At 44.9% G+C, this 27098-nt stretch overlaps 1 protein-coding gene and 1 pseudogene across 1 annotated transcript; both read left to right on the top strand.

Moving 5' to 3' along the window:
* Window positions 1–3231: 3231 nt before the first annotated feature.
* Window positions 3232–12163, top strand: LOC116563515. The gene is made up of 2 exons (XM_032296165.1): window positions 3232–4601; window positions 11592–12163. The coding sequence occupies exons 1-2, from the start codon at window positions 3993–3995 to the stop codon at window positions 11724–11726; spliced, it is 744 nt and encodes a 247-aa protein (XP_032152056.1). The 5' UTR covers window positions 3232–3992; the 3' UTR covers window positions 11727–12163.
* A 3102-nt stretch (window positions 12164–15265) lies between these two features.
* Window positions 15266–15371, top strand: LOC116563646 (annotated as a pseudogene).
* The last annotated feature ends 11727 nt before the right edge of the window (window positions 15372–27098 follow it).

The following is a 27098-nucleotide window of genomic DNA, read 5'->3' as shown; positions in this document are numbered from 1 at the left end:
GCTCCTCAGTTGGCATTTACCCTCTGCAGATTCTACACTGTAGCAGGTCAGCTTTTCAGCTTTGTGGCTTCAAACATTACACATTTTAAGGATACTTGGTGTGAATCCAGTTCTCTAGGGGCAAACTTCCATTAACCAACATAAGAGACTGATGTATAAATCAAAGTACCAGTATCATTTTGCAATAAGAACCTTGAGCATCCTTTTGACTGAGCTATTTTAGGCAATATGATGAGTATATTATCTCTCTCAGCAGCCTTCCTAGTGGAGTCAAAATTATACTCAGGAGGCTCCCTGATGAATATGGAATCAGAGCAAAGTGAAGGAATTGTCTAATTTAGACAATAAATCACAGTGGGTTTCAGAGGCCATATCTGTTTATGTCCACTGATTGTAGTGTTAGGCTCCGCAGGCCACCCCACCTCCTCCCTTCATCGAGTTTGTGTGGGTACTAACCTGCCCAGGTCTTCAAGTTTACCAATTCTATGTGTGAAGTTGCCTGTGCTTTCAAGTTCAGACAACCTTCCCCTAACAGTATTCATCAGAGTTGACCAAGTTCCTGCTTACCTGATTGCAGTCACAATCTAAGTTCACTTTCCAGTGAAGATTCTTGGATCCCCTTTCCTGCATCTTGGGTGTTTTCAAACACATTTCAACAGTCTTGGTGAGACCAGATGACAAGCCTCTTATAGCACATATAGACTTGCTGATTTAGCACTTTGAGGACAAGCTTTTCCCCTTGTTCTTGGGTGGCAACTCCCTCCTGCTACTGCTTTTGTCTCTGCATACAGTGCAGTGAAAACGAGGCGTTTTGGTTCGTGTGTACACGTCCAAATACCCTTAATTTCTAGCATCTCCTGTTTGCCCCCTCTTGGGAATGTTCCTTAGGATAAATATCTTTTTTGTGTTTTGAGACGGAGTTTCATTCTTGTTGCCCAGGCTTGAGTGTGATGGTGTGATCTTGGCTCACCACAACCTCTGCCTCATAGGTTGAAGCAATTCTTTTGCCTCAGCTTCCCGAATAGCTGGGAATACAGGTATGCACCAGCACGCCCGGCTAATTTTATTTTTAGTAGAAACGGGGTTTCTCCATGTTGGTCAGGCTGGTCTCAAACTCCCAACCTCAGGTGTTCTGCCCGCCTCAGCCTCCCAAAGTGCTAGGATTATAGGCATGAGCCACTGCACCTGTCCAGGATAATCTTAAGACACTCAGCCTACATCTCTCTTTTTGGCAAATGTCAAACCACACCAATTTGGAGCTTGGTTCTCGCCCTGCAAAAGTCCCACATGAATGCACCTGAGCTGAAGCAAAGGACCCAAAGCTACATCCCAGCTTCATCCCTGGTCGGTCCTGTTCTCCCTCTTGGGCTCCCCTGGCTGCTTCTGTCCTGTGGGCCTGGCTGCAGGCTGCATGCCTGGCTCTCCAGTGCTGAACAAGCTCTGCCAGCTGCTGCATAATCATTGATGCTCAGGGGCGTGCTGGCTGTTTGACCACATCCTGGAACATTCTTTGCTAAAACCGACAGAGTAAAATATTCCTGAACATATAATATAGTACTTTGGGTGGAAAATGAAACATTTTAGAAGTATATTTAAAATAGTAAATTTCAGAATATTTCACGCTGCCTAGTGCAATAAGCTAGTAGGCTAGGGAACTAGCAAACAAGAAACCAGTACTGCAGAGGTGAATTGGTTTTCACCATAAAGGTATCAAATGCAATTACTGTGCACAAATATAATCCCCAAGCAATAACACTTTTGTTATCGGAACTCTGTAAAGTAATCAGGAACTTATGAAACTTATCAAATGTTACAGCTGGAAAATGCATGAGCATCTCTTTTTTTCTTCTTTTTTTAGAGACAGGGTCTTGCTATGTTGCCAGGCTGGCTTTGAACCCCTGGACTTAAAGGATCCTTCTGCCTCAGCATCCCAAGTATCTAGGACTGCAGGTGTGTGCCACAGCACCCAGCTCATCTTCTACTTGTTATATAATAAATTAAATGGTAGTAGTGCATATGAAATGCACAGAGATTAGTCAAAGAATAGTTTGTATAATATATATTAGGGGCTGTGTGTATATGTATATGCTAGTATATATAAATATGCTAGCTTTGATTGTGAAACAGTTTTATCTGCTGAATCAGTGGAGACAGACAGACAAATGGGACAATCAAGGCTTTTGGGGATATGTAAGTTTCCTCCTTTTCAGAATGGGCTGTCGTCACATTAGCTCAGTGATTCTTGTGAGCTTTTGGCTGGAGCATCACTTCAGTAGTGTAAAACTAAGCAGTTAACAGTATTTGCTCAAAAATGTTCAGAATTCCTGAAAAGAAAATGATAAACTTGAAAAATTAGTTGAAAAAAATTCTGTGGACTGTACATTATAGTGAATCTGACAACTATGTAGTTGAAAATACATAGTTTTTGAAATACGTAGGTAGATTTGGGATGGGTATAATATACATTTTGCACAACTCCCCTAAAGGATGCTGAGGCCACATGGAGCCAACCCTGCTTATTCTTTATGGCCTTCCTGTTCTACCAGTAATGCCCCAGGTGGCCAGTGTATACCTCTCCTTCCTGCCTCGGTTTCCCCATCTGTAGAATGAGGGGCTAGACCAGAGAATCTCCCAGGTCCTCCCAGTTTTGGCTGAGTCCCCTAAACCCGTGTGCTGCAGAGATGCCAGGTGAATGAGGTCGTGCTTCCAGCGGCATTACTGCATTCACCCAGCCCTCTGAGAGCAGCAGCCAGGCACGGAGAGCAGAGGTTTCTCAGGCACCCCTGGGCTGCGAGGCCTGACAGGAGCCCTCTGGCTTGTGGGTAAAGGAAAGCCCTGTTTATTGGTATGCAGTAGTTGGCAAACTGACATTTCAAAAAGGAAGTGAATTGTGAGGTGGGGATTTTAATTCAGGGAAATATTTGAAGAACTCAGTGTTTGCTCTGAGAGGTCATTAAATAGGTTTTGTTCCCACACCCTCTGGAAAAATGATGCTTCATTAAAATGGCAACATGAGGTGTAGTGGAAATGGTGAAATTGGGAACGCTGAAAAGACACATTCACTAGATTCCACTTAAAATGTAAAAGGAGTGTAAAGAAAACAAATGGACATTTTCCTGAGGCAGCTGAGCGATACAAAACACAGGCATCTTTGTCTCCTTCTTGAAAACTTCCACAATGCGTTCTCCTTTCTTCCTCTCCACTAATCTGTACTTCTAAGAGGTGTTGAGTTTCGGCCAAACTTTCTGCTCGGCTCGCATCAAAGGCTGCCCTCTTGTGAATAGCCAGCTCTCACCTAATGATCTCCCTACTCACTCCTGACCAGGACGCAGGTCATTCCCCATAATAATTAGCTCCCAGACAGAGTTTCCAGGCGCTTCCAGGAGCATCAATCACCGGATGAATGAGAAGCCCGTGTGTGGGAACTGCAGGGGGAGCTGGGCGCAGAGCCACCCCAGCCCTGTCACCCCGTGGCTGTCCCGGCCGCGTTTCCTTGCCCCTCCCTCCAGTTTTGAGGGACAGGACGAGTTGGGCCAGTTACCAGGTGAGTGAAGAAGGCTGCCGAAGCACGAGCCTGCACACCCCACCCACGAGAGCCCGGCTGAGCGTCTGTTTCCCTTGGGACAGGACCTTGTCGCCTGGCTCTGATGGTGACTTGGTTCCCAGCTAGGGCTTTGTGTTTACCATGAGCGTTGTCTGCTATCGGGGAGCTGCGGGGAGCTTGAGTGTGTTTCACGACAAACCGGGAGCCTGGGAGACCACCCTGAGAGGCTGCCCCTTCCCTCAGCGCTTTCGGCCTGAATCGCTGACGTCGGGCGGTGCCTTGGCTCGTCTGTGGTGTGAGGCGCTGGTCCAGGCTTACACACTAACAGTGCATGAGGAGGAGAAAACGCTCTGCGGGTGCAGCAGAAGGTCAAGATGGAGCCTGGTTTGCTCTTAGAACCTTCCCCAAGGCCCATGCGCTTCCTCTTCCTTCCTGACCAGGGGCTTTGATGCCCCTGCCCTGGGCTGCCTGGTTCCTGCCCCTGAGTCTTCAGAAGGAGCCCCAGGCCTGGAGACGTGAGTTCTGGTTCGGGTGCCTTGCGTGGCCTGTGGATCCTGGGCCTGGTCTCTGTCCCCAGGCCCGTGTTCAGGGACCGCCCTCAGCACCAAAGGCAGCCCAGTCCGGCCTTAACTCAGCTCCCAGGGCGGAGGCCCATGCCCAGCACTGGGCAGGAGGAGGGCATCCTCAGGGCAAGGGTCTGCTATCAGGGGGCTCTGGGCCGCAACTCCTGGGCACTTCCAGATTCCTGCAGCGCAGAGAAGTTTTCCTGGGGGAAGGGAGCAAGCACCCTGAGGCTGCAGAGACCGGCTGCGAACACCCAATCTACAGCAGCCCAGGACTGTGCTGCCCCCTGGTGGCGACAGATTTTACTACACACGGCCCACACGTGAAAGGAGTTTCTCTTCAGTGGCCCAGTTGCCTTCTGTCGTGCAGGAGGAACTCCCGAGCCACGGAGATTCGGAAAGGATCGAATAAGGGCAATAAAATCACAGCTCTAAATCTTTTCATGAAGTTGAAGGCAGACGTTTTACTGTGGGAGCCATCTCATCTTTATCTAGTAAGAGCATAACCTGGTAAACAATGCCAGAATAAAAACAACAAAGTCAATAGATTTAAGTCTGTTTTGACAATGAGGAATTGAAATTATATTAATTTAACCTATTTTGACTTTTGCCCAAGTCTTCTTACAGTTCCATCTCATTTTTCCCTCCTTAGATAGTTTGGGCAGCAGAGAATGCTCTATTTTTCCCTCCTGTGTAACTGACATGGAGACAGAGGCCCCCGGTCCCTTGGGGGTCAGTGCACAGGCCTGAGGCCACGGGTCCCTCAGTCAGAAGTGGGATGTGAGGCAGGGAGCTTGGGAGAGCTTTCATTGTGGATTAGCGGCTTCCTCTCGACTTTTCCTCATTTTTGTCACGGCACACTCGGAACATTTCTCGTCAGCTGTGTACACTATGTCAGGCGTTTCAAATATGTTTCTGGAAGTTGTCAGTGCTGTTCTCTATGAGGCCTGAAGGAAAAATTCAATGTTTTTAGTAAATAAAGTACTAAAATTATATCAGCTATTAAGAGGATGAACTATTTCCAAGTTGCTTAGCCATGTTGGCTGAGTGTTGAATGCAGCAATGGTGCCAACATATTAAGTACAAGAATCATATATTCCTGGGCACTGGAAGTTCCCTAGAAGACGGTGGTGCAGGGTCAGCTGGGCGGGGATGCCAAGGGGGGTGCAGTGGACTTCAAGAAGGAGTTTACAGAGATGCAAGGGAAGGTTCTGAAAACTTTGCTAGGATGGACCCTCTGTTGAATTAGCTCGCAGGGAGGTTGATTTGGAGGAGATACGTGGCATCAGAAGCTAGAAGTAATATTTTGCAAATAGTAAGCTTCCAGAGAATATTCATTCCCAGAATTGAAGATACATTGTATGGGTTCTGTCTTCCCCTCTAAGTCTCTGTTATGGGTGAAATTTGGTCTCCACCCCAAATTCGTATGTCGATGTCCTAACCCAGAACCTCAGAAAGTTGATTGTATTTGGAGATGCTTTTACAGAGGTGATTAGTTGAAATGAGGTTGGTATTGCGGGCTGCATCTCACATAACTGGTGTCTTTATTCAGAGAGGAAATAAGGACACAGACCCACGCAGAGGGAAGATCGTATGAAGACACAGGGAAAAGATGGATCTGTACCACTCAAGGAGAGAGGCCTCAGAAGAAACAACCCGCCAATGTCTTGATTTTGGATATCTAGCCTCCAGAACTTGGAGAATACATATTCCTGTTGTTTAAGCCATCTGATTTGTGGGGCTTTGTTACAGCCACCCAGCTGACAAATCCAGTGTCCTTTTGAACTTAGGGGCATGCCTGGATGGCTCATTCATTCAGTATCAGCACCAACCAAGTAGAAACCATCAAAGCAACTGGGCATGATGTGTTGGGTCTGTAATCCCAGCACTTTGGTAGGCCAAGGTGGGAGGATCACTTGAGCCCAGGAATTCGAGACCAGCCTGGGCAACATAGGGATACCCTGTCTCTAAAAAAAATTTAAAATTGGCTGGATGTGTTGGCATGCATCTGCTGTCCCAGCTACTTGGGAGGCTGAGGTGGGAAAATCACTTGAACCTAGGAGGTCAAGGTTGCAGTGAGCTGAGATCGCCCCCATTACAGTATATTCCAACTTGGGCAGCAGGGTGAGATCCTGCCTCAAAAAACAAAAGCAGGCTGGGTGCAATGGCTCATGCCTGTAATCCCAGCACTTTGGGAGGCTGAAGTAGAGGTTTGATTGAGCCCAGGAGTTAGAGACCAGGCTGGGCAAGATGGTGAAACTCTGTCTCTACCAAAAATACACACACACACAAATTAGCTGGATGTGGTGACACATGCCTGTAGTCTTAGCTACCCAGGAGGCTGAGATGGGTGGATGGTTTGAGCCTGGGAGGTGGAGGTTGCAGTGATCCCAGACTGTACCATTGCACTCCAGCCTGGGTGACAGAGCCAGACCCTGTCTCAAAAAAAAAAAAAAAAAAAAAAAAAAAAAAAAAAAGACAAACAGCAACCCAAACCCTAAACAAAATCAAACAAATAAAAACAACCAAAAAACCCATCTGATATGGTTTGGCTCTGTGCCCCCACCCAAATGTCATCTTGAATTGTAATCCCCATGTGGGATTACAGGAGGAGGGACCTGGTATGAGGTGATTGGATCATGGGGCGGACTTTCCCCTGGCTGTTCTCATGATAGTGAGTGAGTTCTCATGAGATCTGGTTATCTGAAAGTGTGTGGCAGTTTCCTCTTTGCTCTCTCTCTCTCATGCTCCGCGGTGTAAGATGTGCTTGCTTCCCCTTCACCTTCCACCATGATTGTAAGTTTCCTGAGGCCACTCAGTCATGATTCCTGTTAAGCCTGTGGAAACGTGAGTCAGTTGAACCTCTTCTTCATAAATTACTCAGTCCCAGATAGTTCTTTATAGCAGTGTGAAAATGAACGAATACACCATCAAAGTCCAGTCTGTACAGAATCAAAAATCTAAAAAACAGCAAAGTGACTTGTGAATGGCATCCAGTATCTTTTACTAGACAAGATATATTAGCATGATTTCTAGAGAAAAACCCAAATACATGCCCGAAATGTCTATCCCACAGTTATGGTTGAATATAAATGTTTTCCCACCAGTTTTGTGGTGCCCTGAAAAGGAATCCAAATAGTGTGGAAAATATCCTCAACTCTAAATGAATCATGCAGTCAAGTTTTATGAAATGAACCTACAAAGTTATCAATTGCTCCAAGAAAGAAAATATTCACTTCTGTTACTCCTAGTTTTGCTTTAGCTCTTCTGAGATGTCTGGGGTTTAGCTCATGGATTGCATGATTTGATGAAACTCTACACAGCAGCTAGAGAGGAAGTGAACCTTAGCGCTGAGGACTTAGGATTCAGCTGATGCCTGGGTACTTCAGCGTATCTTTCACTCATGGTGGTGGTGAAGTTGACATTGATGATTAAGCTAACCTCTACTGAGCACTTCCTGCCCATGGACACTAAATTCAGTGCTTGACAGATTTCAATTATGTTTCATAGAAATGCTAGGAGCTGAGACATGGTGCAAGGTAGTGATTCAGTTTTGGTTACACTCAGCTATGTGACCTTGAGCAAATCGCTTCGCTCTCTGTGCCTCAGTCTTCTTATTTGTAAAAGGTTGTTGGTAGTGTAGGTGAGGTGCTTGAAAAAGTGCCTGGCACTGACGAAGGTTTTCATAATTGTTGACCACTAGTATTTTTCTTCACACCTTGAGCTGACGAAAGGAAGGACAGTGGAGGTGTTAAGCAATGTGTAAACACTTGCATGTCATCACGAGGGGGGAATCTGGCGGCACAAGGGCTGCATCGCTGAGGCTCTGCACTGCCTCCCAGTTGGGCATGCTATCCTTGCAGGTACTTGTCCCATTATTCCTGCTGAGACGCACAAAGGTGACTTTCAGATATGTGGCTTAGCTAGGTGCAGTGGCTCATGCCTGTAATCCCAGCACTTTGGGAGGTCTAGGCGGGCGGATCATCTGAGGTCAGGAGTTCTAGACTAGCCTGACCAATATGGTGAAACCCTGTCTCTACTAAAAATACAAAAATTAGCTGGGCTTGGTGATGGGTGCCAATAATCCCAGCTACTCGGGAGGCTGAGGCAGGAGAATTACTTGAACCTGGGAGATGAAGGTTGCCATGAACCATGATCACACCACTGCACTCCAGCATGGGCAAAAGAGAAAGACTCTGTCTCAAAAAAAAAAAAAAAAAAAAAAGTGGCCTGTGCTCTTTCACCCACAATACTTCAGTGTGTGTTCTCCAAAAACAAGACCATCCTCCTCTATAATGATAAACTCAGGAAAGTGACACAATTAATCTGTAGATCTTATTTGAATTGTATGAACTATTTCTCTTATGTTCTTTTTAGGAAAAGAAAATAGTTCTTTTCCTGGTCCAGGAGCCCCTATCCAACCCAGGGTCCCACATTTCATTTAGTTGTTATCTCTTTCTTTTTTCCATCTGAAACAGTTCATCAGCCTTTTTGTTTTTAATTTTTATGACCTCAACTTCTATAGTACAGGAGATTTACTTTGTGGGCTGCCAGTCAATTTGACAACAGATTTGTTTTTAATGTGTGCTTTCTGGAAACATGATATTGTTCCTCAAAGAAATGAAAAAAGGGTGGGAATACATGAGACATCATAACAGACACCAGGTGGGAATTATTGAGGTTGGGTAGGTCTGGATAACATTTAAATTGAGCTATAAAGTGGAAATCATGATCAACCCTGCTGTGAAAGTTATTGGTGGTTGTCTTGGTACTTTGGTTGCCTTATATAAAATTAGGGGTTAGATGTATGTGGTCTCTAGTATTCTGTGTTAGAACTAACACATTATTAATAATGCTATTTACATGCTTTCTTTTTTTTGTTTTATTTTAGGATTATTGTTTTTTGACACAGAGTCTCACTCTTTCACCTGGGCTGGAGTGCAGTGGCATGATCTTGGCTCATTGCAACCTCTGCCTCTCGGGTTCAAGTGATTCTCCCCTCTCAGCCTCCTAAGAAGCTGCGATTACAGGCGCCCAACAACATGCCCAGCTAATTTTTTTGTATTTTTAGTAGAGATGGCGTTTTGCCATGTTGGCCATGCTGGTCTTGAACTCCTGACCTCAAGTGATCCACCTGCCTTGGCCTCCCAAAGTGCTGGGATTACAGGTGTGAGCCACCGTAAATCCTTTTAAACCTTCCCATACTGCTTCCCATGGTAAGGAACATCCTCATTCATATCACTTTAAGACACATCTTTGTTAATATCACATATCTCCGCCTGTTCAAGTCTCTCTCCTTCTAACTTAACAGTTTTTATTCCAATTTCTTCATGTACTCAAATGCCTTATTCTGAATATGCCTCTGCCACATGGCTGCTCTTGGCATATAGGAAAACCATCACATGCTAGAACTGGGATTCCAAAACATTTCCTCCGTAAAGGAAACCACCAGCCACTGTGGGGCAGCTCTGTGTGTAGAACTCTCAGCTCACTGTCACCTCCTGGGCTAGCTGAAGCTTAGTCTTCCCAAGAAATCCATTGCTGTGTATATATACCCAACAGGCACTGAACCACCTGCTGAGCCACAGTGCAGGCGTGGGTTGGCCTTAATGCCATTGTTCCTGAGTGGATGTTCTCAGGCACACTTTGTAGGACCCCTCCCACCCCCAGCCCAAGGGGCCTATTTGCTCTATGTTTGCTTGTTAGGATAAAAGAGAGAGGCAAAAGGCCCATCGTAATGTTAAGCTTTGGAAGTAAGTCTCAGAGAATAATGATGCTGGAAAGAAAGATAAAATTTTGCTGGCAATTATAATACAGAGTGAAGGAGTAGAGTGTCTAGTTTCTGTTGAAATGGAAAAGAATTGCTCTCTACTTGGAGGATGAGAAACATGGAGTCTAGGGAAAAAGGGATGTTTGAGTTCTAGGTAGCCATTTGTGTGTTTTAGTTACAGAGTGAATGGAAATGAAATGGTTTGCACTTTACGAAGCACTTCTAAGTATCCATCCCTCCATCCATCCATGCACACATCCATTGTTTATAGATTCAGCATATTCCAGGGTCCATTCTAGGCCATGAGAATGCAGAGGTGGAAAGGGGAAAATCTCAGTCTATTTGGTGGCGCAGGCAACACAAAAGGTCATTACAATGCGGTGCACCAAGAACTGTCGAGGCCATTGACAGCTGTGAAGAGGCCTTTAATGGGATATTAGGGAGCACAGAAGGACTCAGTCAGGAAACAGAGTGGAGACAATTAGTCTGGGTTTTGCAGAACATGTAGGAGTTTGCCGTGTGGAGAAGAGAACAGAGCATTTTAGACACGCGCAATGGCCTGGGGTTATATACAGAAAGGAGCTCATCTCTGGAGGTTGAGATTTTGTCCAATCCTGTGGGTAATTGAAGCCAAGTGGCATTCGATTAGGCAATATAAGCCCAGATAAAGTAAGGAAGAAGGAGAATAAACTCACTCGACCCTGTTCCTGTGCCTTTGCTGCGTTTCATTATTTTGTTGTCAGAGGGAATGGGTTTGGAAAGTGTGTAACGGAAGAAGAAAATGAATAACACTTTGAGAGAGTTGTTCTCACCCAGGGATGCACTTCAGAATCTCTTTGGGAAGTTTTTGAAATTTACATGGCCAGGCCTGACATCTGACTCAGAGGCCCAGGGTGGAGCCAGCACTGACCTGCTCTGCAGAGCTTCTCATGGTGTCCTTGATTGGGAACACCGTCACGTATGCTTCCTCTTCTGGGAGTATCTGCCTATCTGAAGAAAGGGCACAGGTGCTATACAACCATCTCTGGAGATAGTGCCTGTGGAATTTTAAGCTTTATGCTGCTAGCTGGGTGAGGATTCTAATGATAGCAATGTCTGCCAGTGTTCCTAGGAATCTGAATTTCAGGAGATACTTTCAAACAGGATCTTCTAACCTTTTCTAGAATTCCAGAGTCTATTTACATCCATTCCTTTGTTAATATTTATAGTCTGGTTTTATCATCATATTAGAGATGGGAAAGAGGCAGACTGGGGCCTCCTTGTGTGCTGGCATTGCCTGATTTCTTGCCTAGATACTGATTTCATGGGTGTATTCATGTTGTTGAAAATTCACTGACTTGCTCACTGAGTATTTGTACACTTTTCAGTAAATATATGATACTACATTTAAAAGTGAATTCAAAAACAAATGAATATTTTTAAGAGCTGAAATTATAGTGTCATGAATGCAAAGAATGTTTTCCCCATGGCTGAGTCCCCGAAGGCTGACGTGCTCCTAGGTTGACACCCTGTGGCTCTGTGCTTTGCCAAGGATGCAGTTTGGAGCCCCAGCAGGGGCACAGGGTCACCTGTGCAGAGAGCCTCCGTGGCTGGTGGGAATGGTAACCTTGGATTTCCTGACTTTTGTGTATTGATGGTTTCATTCACAGAGTCACATTAACCCAGCTTTGTAGACTGAATGAAACCATTGGCAACTTTCTGATTTGTTTTTCAGCCTGAGTCCAAGCTGGTAAAGAGGCCAAGAATTCCCAAGCTTTCCCAGGCAAGCGGGGAAGAACACTGGGATGCCTTTTCCTCCTCTTCTGTCCATCTGCAGGCCAAGTGTGCATCAGTCACAGGCAAACTCTGAATCGAGCTTTGTGCAAGCCTTTGGAAAGAGACCCAAGATCCTGTGATGAGCAAAAGTGACAGTGCTGGTGGCAGTGACATCTGCAGAGCCAGCCCCATCCCTATCTGCAGCAGAATACGCAGGGGCATCCTTTATGCAAACAATCCCCCTGGGGTAGAATGGGGCTTTTGACATCAGCTGAGGCCCAGGCTGCCTTACAATGAGGGGCCTGTTGGTCAAAGGAAGGACTGTTTAATGAACTGAGAACCTGAGGCCAGCTCTGGCCATCTGCACTTAGAATCATTAGAGCAACTCTACTGTAACTGGAAACATTGAATAATGCAACAAATTCATATTTCAAAATTGGAACTTTAAAATTTTGTGTTTGTGTCTATGATGAAAAACATTATATATACATTTGATACCACCATTTTATCAGTAAAGAAGCCTGAAAAATATCTCTCTTTGACTCAGAGGTCAATAATGATAATGGTTTTTTCCCTGCACTGGGATAGAAATGTTCTGTCAAGGATATAAAAGCACTTTATGAAATTCATTAAAGCCCTTAATAATCAGGTAGGGAAGGCAGGTGTTCCCAATTGTCACCACTTGGTGAGTGAACACACTGAGGCTCTGGGAGGACAATGACTCGGGAACAAGGTCGAATGGCAGGTGGGGGATGGAGCCTAGCCCTAACAGTGCCCTCCAGCCCCCCGCGCTGAGGAAGGACACGGAGGGCTTGCATCGACTTTTCCTGGCAGGCTTGTGATTCCCAGCCAGAACGCAGGTGGCAATGTTGTGATTCCTGGCATAACCTTCAATGCTTCAGTGATAATCTCTGCCAGTGCCAGGCACCAGCTGAGTGTCATTGTGCAACTCCCAGGCTTAAGTGATGCATGCCGAGGTTTTCAGAGCAGGCTCTCATTTATTAGTTGTGTTGGAAAGAAATCTCTACTACCTAACTGGGTACCTCTGGATTTTAACAGCTGTGGTTTATAAGAGATTTGAGAGGGAGTTTGTTTTCAAAGTGCCTTTCACAAAGTAACACCTCAGATTGGAGTTTACATTTCATTCCAGTAGGATAACTTGCAACACTTCTGTGCTCAGAAATCCAACTGTGCAAGAAAAGTCAGGTTATATTTTCATACAGCCCATTTTGGCAAATATGCCTTCACACCACTTTCCCTCCTCCTCACCTCTAATGCCAATAATCCCAATGGAAGAGTTTTATGTCAAATGTTGAGTATCTTGGAAGGTATCCTGCAGAGACACGACTGCTTGGCTGCGCAGTTGGACTGGGAGACCATGAAGGTCCCTTCTAGCCTGAGATGTTATGACTCTAAAACAAATTAGTTTCAACTCGTGATGCTAGCTACCATTTATTGGGCTTTTTCTGTGTTTTGGGCTCTGTGCTAAGATCTTAACATTGCTCTAATTACAAAATTCCTGCCAATATTATCCCCATTTTACACAAGAAGAAACGGGTTTAGGGAAATCAAAAATGTGTCCAATGACACAGATTTAAGATTTAGCAGCTGATGGCCACATGGAAGTGGATTACAGATTAATTTGACACTCTAAACCCCCAATTTAACTGGAATGAAATTTAGGGCTGAGTGCTGTGGCTCATGCCTGTAATCCTAACACTTTGGGAAACCAGGTGGATCACTTAAGCCCATGAGTTTGAGAGCAACTTGGACAACATGGTGAAATCTGATCTCTACAAAACACACAAAAATTAGCCAGGTGTGATGGTGCATGCCTATAGTTCCAGCTACTCAGGAGGCTGAGAGATGAGAGGATCCCTTGAGCCAAGGGGGTCGAGGCTGCAGTGAGCTGTGATGGTGCCACTGCACTCCAGCCTGGGCGACAGAAACAGACCCCCTCTCAAAAAAGGAAAAAAAATAGGTACCTTGCGGTTGCCTTTTTCTGAGATTAGCTCATGGCTCTAGCTCTCAGGGTGGCAAGTAATGATTCTGTGGTCAGATGCAGTGTTGAAGTCAGGCAAGAAAACCTTCATCAAGAGCTAGAGATGTCCTGTCTATGAATTTCTCCTCTAGGCTTAGGTACAGACCTGGGATTAATGTCCTGCCAGTTAGAGATTCACTCATTGTAAGCAATACAAATGCCCTGGAAGAGACAGTGAGTTAATTGTCACCCATGAGCAGCATTGTGTGAATTAGTGTGGTTTAGCAAACGCCTAGAGAGATGAAACTCTAGCTCCGTAGGGTAGGTTCTGATTACGCCTGGAGCCGCAGCGAGCTCAGCTCACAGGGAGCTCTGAGCTCTCTCAATGCCTCACTTGCAGTGCCTGCTCAGGAGTCAGGTGTCTCTTCACAGTGTTGCTTTCCTGTAGGTCAAAGCATGGTGTTTATGAGAAACAAACACTCAAAATTCTGACTCCTGTGAATACAGAACACGTGCAATAAAACGACCACAATCTATTTTTAAAATGTGGTCTGAGAAGTCAGGTTTAATATGACTACGTAATATATAAATAACATATTTTCCACAGAAAGGAAAATATACATAATAAAATATATCTGTTTTCTTTTCTTTATGGAAAATTACTCCCACAATTTGGTCCCAAGGGGGTTTTATTTGTCATCAGGCCTATGGCTTATACAGGAATGCTGCTTCCTTTCCAGAGGGGTACAGGAGCAGTCTGCACTGACTGCTTTTACCTGTAAATGTTTTGAGAATTCAGAAGTCACTTTCCATCCACAATAGGTGCTAGGCATTTTATCTAAATAAAGCAAAAACATTTCTGTCATAAAAAAGATGTTAATAAATATAGTGTTCTTAAACCGATGTGAAATATACAAGTACAATCTAGCACTCCTGGTGAAAAATACAGTAATTAAGAACAATGCAAGTTTTTTGTTTTAGTTTAACTGTGGAAATAAAAAACTCAAAAATTAAAAAAAATAAAAAACGGCTTTATTATATGTCAGAGCATTGAGTTATAAAGTATATACCAGATACTGTGGGAAAATGTTTAATCTCATCACTCAATGCCCATTAAAATATCAATACAAAATACAGATTTCATCCATGAAGCTAATATTTTCTCACATTTATGAGAACTGTTTTTCAGCTCTGATGGTTTCAAAAACACTCTGAGGCTCAGGTGGAAGCTGTATGGTGAAGACGGGGTGCTTCCTACTGGCTGCCAAGAAGATGGGGTGTTCTGAGCCCAGCCGGGCCAGTGCCTCCTGCGTTTCCACACCTCTGTGAGAGGAGGTAGGATCAAATGCTAACCATGAGGGCCTTTTGGCTTCCGTAAGGAGATCACTATGACTCTACAGATCACACAAAGCAAATAAGGAAAATGGATTCCCATCTGTATCTCTCTCACTGCCACTGTACCATTTCAAAGATGTCCTAAAACTTCAAAGGCATGCAGGAAGGTGAGAGCTATTCCACCTTTAAGACCTACGAACTATTATGAGATTCTTTATTTTTTTTCCACAAGTAAGGGGAGAATTTATAAAATGGCAAAAAATTTATTTTGAAAAGCATCCTCACTAGTACAAGTACCTCATTAAATAGAGAGTGACAAGACTATACTTTCAGGGACCATTTCTACAGTTTGTTACTAGAGAGGTTTCTCTGAAAGTGTAAATAGAAAGTGACGGGGGGAATTTAGCTGGAAGTGCATCCTGACCCCACACCCAGTCCTGCGTGCCCCGAAGTGCGCGCAGGCCCCTTGGAGTCCCCCTCCTGCTTCAGGACTCAGGCTGTGGGCCGCTCTTGGTGAGGACATGTGCTCTGAGACCAGGGCTGCTGGGAGTTCTGCAGTTTCAGTGTCTTCTCTGGATCTGCTGGCCTTCTAGACCTTCCCTTGTCCTTTACATAATTTGAGTCTTGGCTGCCTTCCTGATCACTACATTGCCACAATAGATAGAAAGGGGAAAACATTGGAGGTGAAACCAATCCATCTGTCAATCAACAAATCAACTTTGAACTCAGAGAATAAAATGGCCTGTGCAAGAGAGGCTGGCTAAAATAGGATTTTGAAGGAGTTACCCTTGAAATTTAATTACCAATCTATGTGTCTTTGACACTGACATTTCACCCAAACATCCGTTCAGTATCTCCAATACCTGTTAGGTTTCTTCTGTTTTTGTCTTATTAATTATCTCATTAAGGTAATGGTGTAAATCTTTCAAAATTCTGTTAAAGCTGGCTGGACAAGTGAATCCTGAATGAGGAAAGCAAATACATTTCCACTGGTACGTCTGTCACAGCAAACTGACCAACTCCTAAATGAACCTTGTGTAGCTACCCTGGTTCAATCCTTTTTTTATTTCTTTCTATGTGTTTATCAATAGATCCACAATTCTCCTGTGTACTCAGGCACAATATTTGGGACCTGTCACTCATTCATCTATTTGTTTTCTTTCCTTTTTTTTTTTTTTTGTTTGTTGTTGTTGAGATGGAATCTCATTCTGTTGCTTAGGCTGGAGTGCAGTGGCTCATTCTTGGCTCACTGCAATCTCCACCTCCTGGGTTCAAGTGGTTTTCCTGCCTCGGCTTCCCAAGTAGCTGGGACTACAGTCATGCACCACCACGCCGGCTATTTTTTTTTTTTTTCATTTTTAGTACAGACAGGGCTTCACCATGTGAACCAGGATGGTCTCGATCTCCTGACTTGTGATCTGCCCACCTTGGCCTCCCAAAGTGCTGGGATTATAGGCGTGAGCCACTGTGTCCGGCCCATCTATTTGTTTTCTTAATCAATGAATGTTTTTGGAACACATCTTAGGTCCCAGACACTGTTCTACATGCTGGGAATACAGCAGTGAACAAAACCAATCATCTCTACCTTCTTTAGCTTATTGATTAGTAGGGTAGAAAGTCAATAAACTTGATAAGTACATTTTATGTTGGAGAGTAATATATCTTCATATGGCCTCTCCTTCTAGGTCTCTGTGTCTTCTCTTCTGTCTTTTATCAGGACACTTGTCATTGGATTTATGGTTCACCTGGATAATCTGACATGATCTCAAGACCCATAACTTAATTTAATCTACAAAGATCCTCTTTCCAAATAAGGGCACAATAATAGATTCTGGGTGTTAGGTTGTAGATATACGTTTTGGGGGAGCGCCATTCAACCCACTACAAAGAACAGTGGGGTGATTTTTTTTTTTTAATTTAAAGTTAGACCTTATCAGGAGGCCTTTCAGAGGTGAAATTTGAATAAAAATCTGAAAGAAGCAAAGGATCTGCAGACTCCTGGGGCAGAGCACGCAGGCGGCAGGAGGGGCAGGTGTGAAGGGCTTGCCTGTGTTGTTCAGGAATAAAGAGGCGAGGTCGGGTGCATCACAGGCCCAGGTAATGACATAGGATTTAAAAAAATTATTTTAAGCCACGCATGGTGGCTCACACCCATGATCCCAGCATTTTGGGAGGCCGAGGCAGGGGAATTGTTTGAGCCCAGGAGTTTAAGACCAGCCTAGGCAACATAGCAGAACCCATTTCTACAAATAAAAAAAATGAGCTGAATATGGTGGTATGCACCTGCAGTCTCAGCTACTCTGGAGGCTCAGGCAGGATGACTACTTGAGCCTAGGAGGCTGAGATGCAGTGAGCCATGATTGTGCCACTGCACTTCAGTCTGGACAACAGAGTGAGATCCTTTCTCAAAATTTTTTTTTAAATTTTATTAAAAAAACTTTTTTCCCCTTTATATTTCAGAGATGAGGTCTTGCTATGTTGCCCAACTGGAGTGCAGTGGCTATTTTTTCTTTTTTTTTAATTTCTATTAGGGACGGGGTTTCATCATGTTAGTCAGGCTGGTCTCAAACTCCTGACCTCAAGTGATCTGCCCACCTTGGCCTTCCCAAGTGCTGGGATTACAGGAGTGAGCCACTGGGCCCAGCCTTGCAGTGGCTATTCACAAGTGCAGTCATAGCTCATGGTAGCCTTAAACTTCCATGCTCAAGCAATCTTCCTGCCTTAGCCTCCTGAGTAGCTGAGACCACAGGCATGCACCAGCACTCCAGCCTGACACAACCTGACTTCACGTTAACAACACAATGCTGGCTGCAGCATGAAGAACAGACAAAAAAGGCAAAGAAAGAGGCAAGAAGATCTGTTCGGATGCTTTAGGCACACAGGAGTGGATGATGACTTGACCACAATGGCTGCTGCAGAAATGACTGGATTCTGCCTGTGTTTTAAAGACACTGTGACAGGATTTGCTTATTGATCAGATGTGGGGGTGAGGGGAAAAGAGGAATCAAGGGTGACTCTACGTTTCCGGCCTGAGCAACTGGAAAAAATAAAGTCATTATTGAGACAGAAGACTGGGAGCAACAGAAGCTTAGCTGTGGACAGCTGAATTGTGAGATGCCCGCAGGCCATCCAGATGACAAGGCGAGGAGGGAGTGGGGTATGCAAGTCTGCAGGACAGGGGAGGTCTGAGCTGGAGATGTAAATTGGGGACTTACAAGCCTAGAAAATATACTTAAAGCCACAAGATGGGGTGACACCACCAAGTGTGGAAAGGAGACTGGGGACTGCACTCTGGGACACTCCAGCCCTTAGGGTCCTTAGGAACCAAAGGAATCTGAGAAGGGGAATATGGAAAATTAGAAAGAATGGTGTAGGCCAGGAGCGGTGGCTCGTGCCTGTAATCCCAGAACTTTGGGAGGCTGAGGTGTGTGGATCAGGTGAGGTCAGGAGTTTGAAACCAGCCTGACCAATATGGTGAAACCCTATTTCTACTAAAAAAACAAGCAAAACAAAACAAAAACCTGGTGTGGTGGCATGTGCCTGCAGCCTCAGCTGCTTGGGAGGCTGAGACAGGAAAATTCCTTCAACCTGGGAGGCAGAGGTTGCAGTGAGCGGAGATCATGCTGCTGCACTCCAGCCTGGGCAACAAAGTGAGACTCTGTATCAAAAGAGAAAGAAAGAAAGAAAGAAAGAGAGAAAGAGAGAAAGAGAGAGAGAGAGAGAGAGAAAGGAAGGAAGGAAGGAGGGAAAGAAAAAAGAAAGAAAGAAAAAGAAAAGAAGGAAAGAAAGAGGAAAAAAGAAAGCATAATGTGCTGTACCCGGTGGATCTTGCATATAACCCCAACACTTTGGGAAGCAGAGACAGGAGGATTGCTTGAGCTTAGTTCAGTACCAGCGTGTGCAATACAGTGAGACCCCATCTCTGCAAATAATAATTTTAAAAAATGGCCAGATGTGGTGGTATGCACCTGTAGTCCCACCTACTAAAAGGCTGAGGTGGGAGGATGGTGTGAGCCTGGGAGGTGGAGACTGTAATGAGCTATGATTGAGCCACTGCCTTCCAGTCTGGGTGACAGAGCAGACGTTGTCTCTAAAAATAAAATAAAATTTAAAAAGCATGAAGCGTGGAAGGCAAGTGGAGAAAGTTCTCCATTTTCTACTCTTTCATCCTCTCTCCAGATACGGCCCATGCAAATCCTCCAGTGCAGCTATTTCTTCCCTTTGATCATTTCCTATTCCTCTCCTGTTCTTCCCACACCTCTTCTCCATTTCATCACCTAACATTGGAGTTCTAGGACTAGAATCAGTTTGAGATACAAAAAGAGATTTCATTTCAAAAGTTTTGAGAAAAATAAAGAATAGAAAAAAAAACCCAAAAGTGGGATTTCAGACCCCCATTCTTCCACCACGGGCATACCAGTTCTTCCCCTTTTTCCTGTGTCTGCATGGTGGGGGTCCTTCTTGATCCTCTGGTGGCGGAGGAGGAGAAAGGCCAAGTTTGGTTTGTGGATGGGTCAGCGTGGGATAAGATGTAAGCCCACACTGGACTGCTGCTGCACTGCAGCCTCTCTGAGGCTGGCCCTGAGCCACAGAGGTAACAGGAAGGCCAAGGGGTGGTGAGTTGGGGGGTGCACCTCATCATCCACTGAGTGCTAAGGAGAATGGCAGGGATTCCTGAGCTGGGGCAGGTGGCTGGGCTGGTTGGCCTAGGCCTGCAAGGTGAAAGCCTGGACTGTCACGGACAGGCAGGTCTGGGGCAGAAGTGAGTGGCTGGGCACCGGCATGGAGGTCTTCTTCTCTCATTAGCGCCTGCAGGAGCGCCTCCACCATGCCCGAGGCACTGAGCAAGCAGGAAGAGCGAAGGGCTCACTCCGCAGAAGCCAGCCAGCCTTGTCATTGGCCACCCCAGTGCTGGTGGCAGCACTGCAGATGGAATAGCCGTGGTGCCCGATTCCAGGCAAGGCATGGGCCCACTCTCGAGACTCAAGACCAGGGCTGGGCCCTGGCGTGGCGCGATCCCTCCAAGCGGCTGCCTGGGGCAGGGGGATCACACTGGACTCTGTAGCGCCTGGATGGAAGAGGAAAAATAGCAAAGAAGGAAGATGAACATCTGATAGGATGTCACTGACTGATATGGAGTCCGGTCACCACTACCCTTGGTGTCTTTATCTCTGTGTCTGTATCACAAGCAGGCATGCACATTTACAGTTTATTACACTTTTCAAAATATCCACTAGGTGGAGAACTTGCACCAAGTTTGCCACAAACCGTGCGGCCCATCTAGAGTCAAGGGAGTCGCATTTATTTCTTTATTTAACCATTACCGAAATAAAATGATAGGTTCCAGCCGACAATGAAATGCATTTATGATTCTTCTTTGTGGCCTCAGCTTTTCATACACTTTCGGCCTGAAAAACATTATATAGAATTACATTTCTCTCGTGATTGACTGTTACCATGGAATGTTTTAAGTAGGAAGAGATGAACTGTGTGAGGACAAGACTAACGTTTTCACATAATTGCTTTGGCTGAACACTGCCTCTTGATTAGTTTATTGTGATGTATTCTAAGCTTTTTAAAATTTTCAAGATGGTGGCGGTTTTTTTGTTTCTGAAAGTGTCTTTTGATTGAAAGATAACTGCAGATTAAGAAAACAATTTTATTCATTAAAAAGCCTGATCCATTGATGCACTTTTTACAACTCAATTTTCAAACACTGGGCAAAGGAATTTCTTTCCTTATGCATTGTTATTCTTGCTGATTATGGAGAAAGTTTTATTGAGGTCATAGAATGTAGGTTAATAGAATTTAATATACTTCTCGTTCCTGGTTCCAGCTCCAAGCAGTGGGAATGTGGCCCCAATTTAGCAGCCAGCCAGCCCTGCTGGGAGAACATTGTACCAGGAATCTTTGCTGGCTCTGGAGGCTGCTGCTGTGTAGACCTGATTCCTACTGCCAGGGTCCAGAGCCAAGGGCAGTTTCTACTTGGGGTCAGCCCTATGCACAGTCACAGCAGGGCTCCTGAAAACAGCCTAGGCCTCGGTCTCTAGCTCTTTAGAACAGGTATTAGCAGACCAGCCCTTAGGCCAAATCCAGCCCACTGCCTGGGCTCCTAAGGCCCTCAAGCTAAGAATGGTCTTAGAAACAAACATCTGCCCTGGATATGATGATAGGGATTGCTAACTTTCAATCACAATTAGGTGAAATATTTTTCCTTCCCTGCCAAGTCCATTCTTCCCATTAGTAGACCTGCATTACAAAAATATGATACTCAATTACTATTACTATATTTTGAATGTTATCAAGTAAAGTCTGAGGGAATTTGTTTTCTCTCTTATATAAGCACATACACAATGTCCAAGGTTTTACCTCGTGACTTACAAAGTCTAAAGTATTTGCTATCTGGCTCTTACAGAAAAAGTTTGCTGACAGCTGCTTTAGAGGGATATTAACTTTTTGCACCTCCTAAAATTATAGGTAAAATAATGTGTGAAGCATGTGAAGCTTTTCTGGAGAGAAGGTACCTGGCTTTCTTTGATCTGAAAGGTGACTGCAACTAGCTACATGTTAAGAACCACCAGCTTCACTGGACAAAGGCCTGTCCATGCCGTATAGTAGTACTGATATAATAATAAAATGGTTGTAGTAGTAACTCAATGTGTTATGGGGCCAACATACACGGATTGATTATGCATGCAAATATCTGTCTTCACAGTGAATTTAGAAGACCAAACAGAGGGCTGAATTGAATTATTGAGAATTTGAGGACAGTTCTTTAGCCATAAACACAAAATATTCAGATGATCCTCAATCTCTGATGGGTTGTCTCCCAATAAGCCCATCGTAAGTTGAACATACTGTAAGTTGAAAATGCGCCTAATACTCCTCACCTACTGAACATCATAGCTTAGCTTTGCCTGCCTTCAACACGCTGAGAGCGCTTACATTAGCCTACAGTTGGGCAAAATCATCTAACACAAAGCCTAATTTTAATAAAGTCTTGAAGATCTCTTGTAATTTATTGAATTTTTACTGGAAGTGAGAAATAGTATGGTTGTGTATGTACTCAAAGTACAGTTTCTACTGAATGAGTCACAAACAGGAGTCCTCTCTCTTTTTATTTGAGACAGAGTCTCACTCTGTCACCCAGGCTGGTGTGATCACAGCTCACTCCAACCTCAAGCTTGTGGGCTCAAGCAATCTTTCTGTCTCAGCCTCCTGAGGAGCTGGGACTATAGGTGGGCACCACTACATCTGGCTAATTTTAAAATTTTTTGTAGAGATGAGGTCTTGTTATGTTGCTGGGGCTGGTCTTGAACTCCTGGCCTCAAGCAATCCTCCCACCTCGGCCTCTCAAAGTGCTAAGATTTATAAGCGTAAGCCACCATGCCCAGCAGGAGCATCCTTTTATGATGGACTAAAAGAAAAGCAGAGACCTTAGCACTGAGTACACACTGTTTGTTTCTATAACTGAATGACCCACTGAATATGATTAACTGGGCATTTTAAAACAGGTCACAACTAAATGCATGTAATGAGAGTTAATGAAGTTATTTATTCTTACAAATTTGAAGCTAACCTAACCATGATAGTACTCACAAGGAGTGAAGATATAAATTATGTTAGTTGGCATTTTCTGTGTCTCCTAGGGCCTATTCTGTTGTTCTAGTAATGACAGCAAGACTCTGAGAGCTAATGAGAGAGGGGCAGGTAACCCTCTGACAAACATTAGTGAGTCCTTAGAATACATGTTCACTATTTTAGTTCCACTCAGTTAGAATTTCTGGGAAGCTGAGCCTATTCTAGGCGTTTCAGATCATACCCTCATGAATATTCAAATAGGCTAAATGAATGTTGGCCAAACACACCCTTCACCTTCTTGGTGGCAAGTGCCTGTAATGTCAGCTACTCTGGAGGCTGAGGCAGGAGGATCACTTGAACCCAGGAGTCTGAGGCTGTAGTGCACCATGATAGCACTTGTGAATAGTCACTACACTCCAGCCTGGACCACACAGCAAAATCCTAACTCTTAAAAAAAAAATCAAAACCCAACAGATCCCACAATGCATGCTTCACTTCTGGAGATGGCTCAGATTCATTCTTTTTTGCAAAGATGGGTGAAAACACTGGGTCTTGATTCCACCCATTGGAAAGAACTAGGGCAGAAAGGAAAACAGACAGGACCACTACCCGTAATCAAAACCAGCATGTTCTGTCCAGTCATCTGGAAAGTGCCGTCTCAAATGACTGTCTTTTTCATTTTTTCTTTTTTTCCAACAGGATACTTGCTCCACTTTATAAAAAGGAGGAGGATTTGCACCCCTTCTCTGATTGAGCTGTTTATGTTGGTGTGATTTCTGGCAAATGCCTCTGAGGGCTTAGCTGAATGATTTGGATACAACATCACTGACTGTTCCAATTTAGGAAACTCTCACGAGATTGCACGAAGACAAAGACTCTGCAGAGAGGAGCAGCCCCGTAGCGCTCGAATGCTCTAATCTGAGCTCTGCTCCACAAACTCCCTTCTAATCCTCTTGTACCCTGCTGTGGCTAGCAGTCTAGGGAAGGGCAGCAAGAGTGAAAGCTGCAGGATACAGATTTAATTCAATCTAGCAAACAATTACTGAACACCTCTGGTGTGCCAGACACTGGGCCAGGTTCTGGGGCTACAAAGATTAATAGAATATGATCCTAGAACTCAAGGAGGCCACTGTTTACAGGCAAAGAGCCACAACCACAGTGGATAATAGAACAGAGAAGGGGTTGGAAGGTAGGGTCACTGAAGGAATGACATGGATGTGTCTTAACTGATAAGGAGAACTTGACAGGGAGAGAAGGGCAAGCGGGCATACCGGGCAGAGAAAACATCAGCAAAGTTAAGGAGGTGTCAAAGTCAACGGTATTTAGGGTAAAAGTTGAAATGACTTTGTCTTGGGGAGAGGTGGGAGAAAAGACTGGAAACGTGGTCTGAGGGACAATTGTTCATTCAACAAATATTTACTGCTGGGATATAAGAGCAAAAAGGAACAAACTAATCCCTACCTATGTAGAGCTCACCTTTGGAGGTGGGAGATGGAGTGGGGCGAACACCCAGGCAAATGATACAGCATATGCTTCAGTTTGTTAAGGTTGCCATAACAAAGTATCACAAACTGTGTTGTTTAGACAGCAGAAGTTTATTGTCTCCTAATTCTCTAAGCTGGAAGTCCAAGATCAAGGTGTCCGCAGGGTAGGTTCCTTCTGGGGGCATTGAGGGAGGAAGGATCTGTTTCAGGGCGTGTTCCCGGCTGCTGGTGGGTTGCTGGCAATCTTTGGTGTTCCTTGGCTTGTAGGAGCATCACCTTGATCTCTGCTTTCATCTTTGTGTGGTGTTCTTCCTGTGTGTCCCTGTATCCAAATTTCTTTTTATATAAGGACACTAATTGTATTGAATTGGGGCTCACTCTAATGACGTCATCTTTAGTTCATAATCTACAAAGACCCTGTCTCAGTCCACTTTTGTGTTTCTAAATGCCTGAGCTAGGTAATTCATAAAGAAAAAATATTTATTTGGTTCACAATTCTGCAGGCTGTGCAAGAAACCTGGTGTCAGCATCTGCTTCTGGTGAGGCCTCAGGAAGCTTCCACCCATGGTGGAATGCAAAGTGGAGCCTTACAGAGTTCACATGGCCAGAGCAGAAGCAAGAGAGGGAGGGGAGGAGGTGCCATGCTCTCTTTAACAATCAGTGCTCACAGGAACTAATAGAGATAGAACTCAACACTGTGAGGACAGCACCAAAGGTTCACGAGGAGCCTGTCCCCATGAAACGAACGCCTCCCACCAGGCTCCATCTCCAGCACTGGGATCAAACTTCAACATGAGGTTTGGGGGACAAACATCCAAACCATAGCAGACCCTCTTTCCAAATACTGTCACCTTCCCAGGTGCTGAGGGTTAGGACTTCAGCATCTTTTGGAGACACTTAATTCAACTCACAGCTGTCTGTGAGCATGTAATGAGGCTCTGGAGAAACACGAAGCAGCAGCAGTGTATTGAAGAGGGCGTCTGCGTGTGGCACAGGAGAGGAGGAGGTTTGTAGTTTTCAATAAGGTGGCCCAGGATATGGTTCACTGCAGGGAAGACATTTGAACAACATCCAGAAGGAGGCAAGGGAGTGAGCTTCACAAATGCCTGGAAGATGAGTGCTCTCAGCAGAGGGAAAAGCCGTGCAAAGGCCTTGAGTTAGAGTGTGTCTGCTGGATGTGAGAGGGGAGGAGGAAGGCTTTAGAAGATGAGGTCAGTGATCATGGGCTGCGGGGGCAGGCAGGGTCATACCACCACTGGGAGGACTTTGACCCTAGTCAGGGAGTAGTCTGGCACAGAAAAGTGAGATAATCCAATTTCAGCTTTAAAATATTTGCAGGCCTGATGCGGTGGCCCACGCCTGTAATCCCAGCAATCTGGGAGGTTGAGGTGGGAGGATTGCTTGAGCCCATGAGTTCTAGACCAGCCTGGGCAATATGGTGGGACTCCATCTCTACAAATAAATAAAAATAAAGTAGCTGGGGGTGGTGGCATGCACCTGTAGTCTTGGCGACTCCGAAGGCTGAAGTGGGAGGATAGTTTGAGCCCAGGAGTTAGATGCTGTAGCGTCACTGCACACCAGCTTGGGCAGCAGAGCAAGACCCCTATAAAAATTCCCAAAACAATTTTGAAGTGACTTCCAAAACGCTTCTCCTAAATATGAAATCTATTCCGTAGATTCCGATCAGATAATGGGCATCACCCCCTGCTCCCTCTTGAAAACCCCATGATGTTTTTTGTTTTTCTGAGACGGAGTCTCGCTCTGTCGCCAGGCTGGAGTGCAGTGGTGCGATCTTCGCTCACTGCAACCTCTGTCTCCCGGGTTTAAGCAATTCTCCTGCCTCAGCCTCCCGAGTATTTGGGACTACAGGCACACACCACCACTCCTAGCTAATTTTTGTATTTTTTAGTAGAGATGGGGTTTCACCATGTTGGCCCGGATGGTCTCGATCTCTTGATCTCGTGATCCGCCCGCCTCCGCCTCCCAAAGTGCTGGGATTACAGGTGTGAGCCCCCATGTCTAGCCAATCCATGATGTTTTATGACAGCTGACTTTCCCAGTCCTGGCCCACAAAGCTGTTCCTTCTCCACCCAGAACTGCCTTCCCAGCCTCCCTGCCACTGCTCTTGACCTCAGATTCTGTACCTTGTCCTTGCTGGACTGGCACCGTTCCTCCAATCCCCGCTTCTCTATGCCCAGAAGTCTGTGATCAGGAACAGCAATCATGGTTTAATATCCTGCCTTTCTACTGATGTTGTTCACTCTTGTGGAACAGTGGAAAGAACATGGATGTCTGAACTGGGTGCGGTGGCTCATGTCTGTAATCCCAGCACTTTGGGAGGCCAAGGCAGGCAGATCATGAGGTCAGGAGTTTGAGACCAGCCTGGGCAACATAGTGAAACCCTGTCTCTACTAAAAATACAATAATTAGCTGGGTGTGGTGGCATGTGCCTGTAGTCCCAGCTACTTGGGAGGCTGAGGCAGGAGAATCACTTGAACCCCAGGAGGTGGAGGTTGCAGTGCGCCGAGACCACACCACTGCACTCCAGCCTGGGTGATAGTGGGATTACGTCTCAAAAATAAAAAAATTTAAAAAATGGATGAGCCAGGAAGACTTGCATTAGACTCATGGTTTTGACAACGACCACCGGTGTGCCTTTGGTCACTTTCTGATCTCCATCTCGAAGATAGAGGTAGCAGTGTTTACTCAGTGGGAGTGTCATAAAGGTAGAGGCAACGTGGTTAGAATCATATGCAGTCCCAGACTTGTAAGAGGCACTCGAGGAGTGGAAACTATTAGTACTAAATATTAGTTGGAGCTCAGGGGAGGAATCGTCTGGAATTACACACTCAGGAGTTGTGAATATCTGTGGAAACTTGGGCAATTTATAATTTCCCGGGCAGAGACAAGGACCCAAGACAGAACATGCACAGTTAATTTAAATTTTAAATAATTTAAATTTTAAATGACACTTAAAATTTCACCACATTTCACCAGCTTAAATTCAACTAATTTAGATTTTATGATAGTGCAGACAAAACTGGGTTGCAACTTACTTTTGTGCTATTTATGAGAAAATTAATAG

This window comes from Sapajus apella, unplaced genomic scaffold (assembly GCF_009761245.1).
Source record: "Sapajus apella isolate SASKATOON/1434 unplaced genomic scaffold, GSC_monkey_1.0 scaffold35, whole genome shotgun sequence".
In the NCBI taxonomy this organism is placed as follows: Eukaryota; Metazoa; Chordata; class Mammalia; order Primates; family Cebidae; genus Sapajus; species Sapajus apella.
The sequence above is the reverse complement of the archived record's forward strand: the minus strand, read 5'-3'. Positions and strand labels throughout refer to the sequence as shown.